Genomic DNA, 7,327 nt, shown 5'->3' on the forward strand with positions numbered 1-7,327 from the left:
TTTTCGGGCACTATGTCAATACAGCTGTCACTCTAACCATCATTTATCTTATTTAATTGGCACATTTCCCAGGGTTATTTAATTGGCAACTTGAGACAGGCTTAAATTGGCAAGCTCCAAACATTTTAAGTTCGTCTGAATGGGAAACACTGTGCTGTTTCAATTATCTGGAATAATAAATGAAGAAGTCATTCCCAGCTGTGGATACAGCTCAGCTCTGCCTAAGTTGATCCTCAGCATGAAGAAAAAAGAAAATATTCCTGGCCTTTACTAAGATATAGGTAAGGGAGGCAGCTTTTAAAAAAGGAAGAGTCTGTTAATTTGCTTAATATGAAAATACTGCAAAATATACAATTAAATAAAATATTTAACTGATCATAAAATTGCAAAGAAATGGTAATAGTGCCGATCTCAATAAATGACTGGAAACCCTGCAGGAAGGCAATACATTCACTCAGATGATGAACCAACTGAAATCATGTTTTCAAGTTACAACATTAAAATGAAACCAGAAACTAGATTTCACAAAAAATGTTTGAGATTTTTGTTCGAGTTTTAAGTCTTGCTCTGTGGCACAGGCTGGCAATGAACTATGTCCCTCAAGTTGTAGAAGGTCCTCCTGCCTTACGCCTTTCAAGCTCTGGAATCACAAGTATAAGCTACTGTATGTGGCTTTATTCATGGGTCTTAAAGACTTATTTTCATTTACATCTTTGTCTTTTGTGTGTATGTCTATGAACACTGAGTGCCACCGGTTCCTATAGAGGCCTGGAGATCCCATGAATGAGACAGCTGTGAGTTTCCTGATGTGGATGCTAGAAACTGAAGCCCCATTTTCTGTAAAGTACTCAACTGCTGAGCCACCTCTCTTTAGCTCCTCCATTTGTTTTTAACTACCATCTACTTACTAGCACAATGGCCTCAAATAATGAGATTTCTAAAACTTGTGATGGAGATTTTAAAATGTTTCTGAATGATAAGCTTCTTTTCCTATTTCAAAATAGATGAGGAGGCATAACTAAGAAAGAAAGAAAGAAAGAAAGAAAGAAAGAAAGACAGACAGACAGACAGACAGATAGATCTCAAACTCCTTAGTCCACAGTTTCTAACTTTGGTTCCAGGGCAAACAACAGATCTATACCTTTTTTTGTTTGTTTTTTTAATATTATGACCAGACAAATGCAAAATATAATAGGATAATATAAAATATTTGTTTTGAAAACAGCATTATAGGGTCAGAGACAGCTCAAAAGGTAGGGAAAACATTAGCCTTGTAATCCTGACAACCTGAGTTCAGTTCTTAAAACACATTATTAGTTTAAAAAAAAAAAAAACAGTAACAAAAAAACCCTGGATGTGGCAGTGGGCATCTGTAATCTTAGCACATCTATCTCAGGATGGGAGACAGAGGCAGCTGAGCAGCTCATGATCTGGCCAGTCTGCTTCACAAGGTGGGGCAACAAACCGACTTCCCAGAGCTGTCCTCTGATCTGTGCAAGCGCATGGGGCGAGTGCGTGCTCATGTGTACACACACATACACACATACACACACACATCCCCCCTCCCCCCTCTCCTAGTTACAGTAAGCTTGACAAACATTTCTATTTCTAATACTTCTACAGGCTAGTTGACCACATTTTAAAGTTAAACTGTACAAGCAGGAATTAAATGGTTCCTTAAACAATATATTGAATGAATCTCAATTTAATGTAAAACTAATGATTTTCATTTTAGTCAAACAGGAAACTGCTTAAAACCTTGTTTCTAGTAAGAGTTGAACTCCACAATCTTAGATAAATTTAGTCATAGTCAAACTTTTTGGTTACAAAATACTTAAAAATTTGATTTTTTTCACCCAAACCACAAAACTCCTCAAAGTTCTACTCTAAACTTTTCCACTCTGAACTTTTTAAAGTATGGATTCTAAAAAAATGTTTTAAAATAGACATTGCTCGTAAGTGGGTCTAGGTCTGGATCACCTGAAACTTCTCATTACTTTTCTAAGAGCCTGGCCACTATACCAACAGCTGACCTTGGAAACCCACGGATTTATTAACAGGAAAATATAATGGTATTACCTTGGAAAGAAGAGAGTTCATGCATAAATACAAGTCAGAAAAACATTAAAAGTTTTGGGCTGGAAGTCCAGCTGTGGCACTGACTGCCTAGCATGTGTGAGGCTCCAGTTCAGTCCCCAATACCATGAGTGTGCATGTGCAGGTTAAAGGTTTTAAAGATCACTCCACCTATCATTCCCTGTAGCTTACATTTTCTAAGTTAACGGAGTAAGTCTTAACAGGGCTGCACACACCCAGTCCCTCTTACCCCAATTCCTTTATACTTACTTGCAGCCTGGCAATGGAATCGAAATCCTCGTGGAATTTCACCTGTAACACAAAGCACTTTGCTCAGAAACAGACCTCTCAAGTCCCCTTGCTTGTGCTGCAGTGACGCTTCATTTGATGACCAGGTTTCAATGCGGGTTATTTTTATTACTTTAAAATATAAAACTAAAACTATACTGCCCTTTGCTGTTTTTTGTTTTGTTTCCTTTTGTCTTGGTGGTGGTTGTTTAAATCAAACATATGATAATTAACAATTTTTAATGTATTTTTCGAGCTACTTTTCACAGCAAGTTATTCCTTCCAGGAAAATTATACAAGGGAAAGAAAATTTATGGCAAAGAACTTCTATAGCAGGATCCAATGGACAGCTCTGAGGGCTGTGGGACATGATACTGCAAGCATACACAAATTTTTCAGAATGTTGAAATTTTATCTTTTCAGTTTTTCACAACACACACACAAAATCTAAAACCTGTATGGCTTGCCCTAAGCAGCAATGTCCCCAAGCATAACATGATTAACTCTGCTGTCCTCTGAGAATGAACATGTCCAAATTAATGTTAAAGTTTTTTCCTCTCTTGATACATTTCCTCTCTTGATTTTAAGGGTATTAACTGCTCTCTGTCATTTGGGAACTGACTAGATTCTACTCTTCGTAACTAGTTTGCTTTTCACTTGTTTCTTGAGACAGGGTATCACTGTGTAGGCTAAACCTTCTTGCCTTAGCCCCTGAAAGAGTACTGAGGTCACAGGTTTGAGTCTCCCCTGGGCTATTATTTTGCTTTTAGTAGAATCGAACAGTGGAAAGAAGATGACTAAGGATGTTTACAGTACTGGTCTACCTCCATACTGCTTCAATAGTTACTAATACTTTACAAATGAGCTAGCTGGCTCAGAAAGGTGTTTTCAAGGTTACAAAACAGTATCAGCTTCAAACTAAAGACTACTGGGGTGAAGGATGGGATAGTGGAAAGAAAAAGAAGGCACAAAGCAGAAAAATCCCAAGATGTGAGGCCACGGGTAAACAAATGGCAGGCTGTGCATGTTTGAGGTATTCTATCTTCTGAATTCGAATGTTCACTTAAGAGGAAAAGCATCAATCAACCAAAATAGCTGGGACTTAAGTATTATGTCTATGCACTCTTTAAGAACTCACCAGCTCTTAAGAAAAACTATATTAAAAAAAACTATACTATAAAGCCAGTTTTTAAAACTCATATACTTTTAGGATCTATCAAATGCTGGCTACTTACCTGGATGGATAAAGCTGTGGAAATCTGCCATAATACCTTCCTGGAGGGAGTATTTAACACAGCCAATTTCACAAGGGAGGAAGCGCTGTTCACAATGAGGAGGTAGCTCACCATGACTAAAAATGTTCAGAAAATAAAAAATGCCTCCAAGGAGAGCTGAAAACAAAACAAACAGAAACCTAAAACTTTTAGAACTGCTTTGTGCAGGTGTGTGTTCTGCATCTGCTAGTGAATTATAAAAGAGAAAACTCAATTATACCAGGTAAGTATAAAACTTTGCAATCACATTTACCAAGAATTTAAGTAGTAACCATTCTTTATATAAAGCAATAAAATCATTCAGTCTTGCAACAGCCTTTCCATGATTCAGCTATAGATTAGAATTAATTTCAGCAAAGACATAGTTGTGACATATGCAACAAATAGGTTTGGGAAATGAAGCAGACTGTAGCTGTGGGAATTTAGTTCTGTACTTTCTGCTACTATACAGAAGACCACCTATAATACAAGAGAAACATGTGGGGCTAGCAATGGCCACTTAAGACCAATGTTAAAAGTTTGTGTTCAACAAAGGCAGAACACAATAAAACCAGCCACAAGGAACAAAAAAGGCCCTATATTAGCTACATTCTTCTCTAACATAGTGCAATAATTTATCCTTGCTTCATGTCTGCCCACCCCAGGATGTTTTAAAATTCCTTCTTCTTAATTGGCAAATAACAACACATCTTGGGCTTCAATGTATTTATAAATTGTGTAATGATTAAAAGTCAAGCTAGGTAACATATCCATCAACCCATAACGTCGTATTTTTGTAGTCCAACACTTAGAATCTACTCTTACTAGGCTGGGAAATAAGTCAAAAGCCTTATCCGTCTTGTCTACCTACTTCTATAACCTAAGCGTGGAAGCTACAAAGAAATCTAATGTTTATTAATGTATGAAGTGGTAGAAACCATGAGTGATTTTTGTTACAAAAAACTTTCCAGTATTATCTCAATAAATGCAAATTAGTTCAGCCAGCATTTACATTAGTGCTAGAATATTTAAACCTGTAGAGCCAATGATTCTGAAATGTAGGATCAGATGAACACAACACATTTTGGGGGTGACATGCATTTGCATGGGTTTGTCCTTGACTGAGGCTATCAGAAGCCAGTATCTAGTGTCAACTTTCTAGAAGCTGTCCATGTTTCTTTGTGATGGATCTCCCTTGGGGATTTGAGGTCTCCACCTCCCAGCACAGGATTATAAACTGGCACCACCACCACTTTTTATATGGGTGCTGGTCCTTATCACTGCATGGCAAACACTGTTTCCATCTTCCCACACCATACAGAACTTTTTAAAAAATTGCCCAGTATGCCATCCAAATTTGAGTGAAGTACTTTAGGAATACTCTACCTTGATCACTTTTTATAGATAAATTTGACATATCAGGGGGAGAAACACTTGGTTTTGGTACAAGCATGCCTGGCCTCCTCAGTGGTGTAGATACAAATTTCTGAAAGTAAGAGAATCACTAATCAAACACTTTTAAACAGAGCCATTGCTAGATTCTTTACTTCCCATACTTAAATTTAACAAAGTAACCTCAAAATAGCCCGTGGACTATGTCAGCAGTCCCTCAAGGCTAATGAAAACATTATCAGTAAATACCAGCAGACCACAGCAGTCTATGAGAAGGTAGGTGGAAATAAACAACTACAGCTGAAAGCCATTTGCTCGTTCTCCATCATCTTATTTCCCCGAGTCATTAACTAGCAAATGCCAGGCTGGTGCTCGAAAGAATATTCAAAGAAAACAGAACAAAATCATAAAGCCTGTAATGTTTGTGGTTTTCATTTAAAAGTGAAAACCACAAAAGGTTGTGCCTTCAACTATCATAAAACACACACACATACACACAATACACACAACACACACACACAAGTTTTGTGGAGAATTTTTTCTTCAAATTTTCATTCTTTTTCTTTCTTTCTTTGTGTGCAGACAGTTGCTTGGCTGAATGTATGTGTCACATGTGTGCAGCACCAGTGAAAGCCAGAGGAGGGCATCAGAATTCATGGGAACTGGAGTTACAGATGGCTGTGAGTCACCATGTAGGTGCACTGACTTATGGTAACTGGGTCTTCTGGAAGAGCAGCCAGCACTTTTTAGCCAATGAGCCATCACCAGTCCCTTGAGGAGATATGTGTTATAGAAAATTATGATTAAGAAAAATCAAAGCCCACAAACACAAAACCTCAAAAATCCACCTGACTTAAGGCAACAACTTAAAACATAAATCTACCATATTTAAAAACAACTTGCCAGAATTATTAAATTTCAATCCAATGTCACTCATTTAAGAATGAAACTTCAGTATGTACAAACAGAGAAAAACAATGTAAGGAAGAAGAAAAAGACTTCGTTAATGACCTTGTAGTTACTTGACTTAGTAGTTTACTCTCCCACCACTTGGGAATTTGCTTGACTTGTTTTTCCTTTGTCTGTAGGATCTACAAATGTTAATCCAGGTCCTCACATTTTATTCCAATATTTAAAGCACTGTTAACAAGCTTGCTTCTAGGAATCATTTAAATAAAACCCAACTACTTTTAAGTGCGATGACTTTTTTTTTTTTTAAAGCCATCTAACCGTTAAGAGTTAGAAAGGCACTCTGGAAGGCGGTTTAGTGCAAGCCCTGACCACCAAACCCTTTTCCCCCTAGGTTTCTGCACTATCTGGAAGCCTCCCAAAGGTTCCTTGGGCTCCACCGTGGCTGGAGTCCAAGGGCGGGTGGGCGAGAGGTGGCTGCCCTTACCTGTTTCTCTGAAGGCCCAGAATCCTTTCCCTGGGCTGCTCTCCACTCTCGAGCCATTTCTGAGTATTTCTCCTTCTCATCCTCCCTCAGGAGCTTTGGGAGAAGAGAGAGACAAGAGAGGCAAGCGGTGAGGCGTCCGTTCCACGCCCCGGTTCTGGAAGGTTCTGTCGGTTGGTCTGGCCTTTGGGCCGTGTCCCCTCTACGGGCGCCCGCAGGCCGGGTTCCCACCGCGCCCTCCCCGCTGCCCAACTGCCCGCAGCCTCACCGCCCAGTCGGCCGAGCAGTAGGGGATGGCGTCTGCCACGCGGGCCACCGGCAGGCCTCGCTGGCGCAGTTCGGGAATCTTCTCTTGTACGAAGAAATAGTAGGCATTGCGGCTGGCCCTGCGGTTGGGCATGGCGTCGTCGGGCCTCGACGACGACGCCCTCCAGAGACTCAGCAAGCAGCCGGCGCCCTCGCCGGGCTCCCGCCCTTAGTAACCGAGCGGAGCCTGCGCGTGCTTTAGCCAGGCGCTTGGCCAATCAGGGCGCAGCGCGCAGCCGCATTGGCCCCCCGCTGGGAGGGGGGAACAGCCTGAAACTGGAAGATTCCACCTCGTGCGTGGGAGGGGTGGAGGAGGCGGGGAGGGAGGAGGAGCGAGGCCTAGGTGGGGAGAGTGCTGTGATTGGCTGACTCGCTGGCCTGGTAGGCGGGGATTGTCACGTGGTAGGCGTGATGCCTTTTTCTGTATATTGTTGCGTGGTGCACCCGGTAAGTAGGAAGAGGACTCACAGGTGCTTTCGGTTCCTGGGTGTTTCACAGCCAGAACTACTGAGTTTGTGCAAAGCACTGAGAGGGAAAAGGTGGGGACATTAGGGTGTCTTCAAGACAACAACAACAACAACAACAAACCCAACATATTTTAAAACTATTGTTATTTGTT

The 7,327-nt window shown here is 40.6% G+C and overlaps 1 protein-coding gene across 1 annotated transcript in view; it reads right to left on the reverse strand.

The window, feature by feature from the left end:
• Positions 1 to 7,007, reverse strand: part of Mael (maelstrom spermatogenic transposon silencer) — a 26,875-nt gene extending 19,868 nt beyond the window's left edge. Inside the window, exons 1-5 of the mRNA XM_034513519.2 lie at positions 6,671 to 7,007; positions 6,406 to 6,498; positions 5,004 to 5,103; positions 3,600 to 3,755; positions 2,347 to 2,388 (exon numbers count right to left, since the gene is read on the reverse strand). Coding sequence (XP_034369410.1) covers positions 2,347 to 2,388; positions 3,600 to 3,755; positions 5,004 to 5,103; positions 6,406 to 6,498; positions 6,671 to 6,802 — 523 coding nt within the window. The 5' untranslated portion in view covers positions 6,803 to 7,007. The remainder of the gene's footprint in view (positions 1 to 2,346; positions 2,389 to 3,599; positions 3,756 to 5,003; positions 5,104 to 6,405; positions 6,499 to 6,670) is intronic.
• Between the last annotated feature and the right edge of the window lie 320 nt (positions 7,008 to 7,327).

Source organism: Arvicanthis niloticus, chromosome 10 (genome assembly GCF_011762505.2).
Source record: "Arvicanthis niloticus isolate mArvNil1 chromosome 10, mArvNil1.pat.X, whole genome shotgun sequence".
Lineage (NCBI taxonomy): Eukaryota > Metazoa > Chordata > Mammalia > Rodentia > Muridae > Arvicanthis > Arvicanthis niloticus.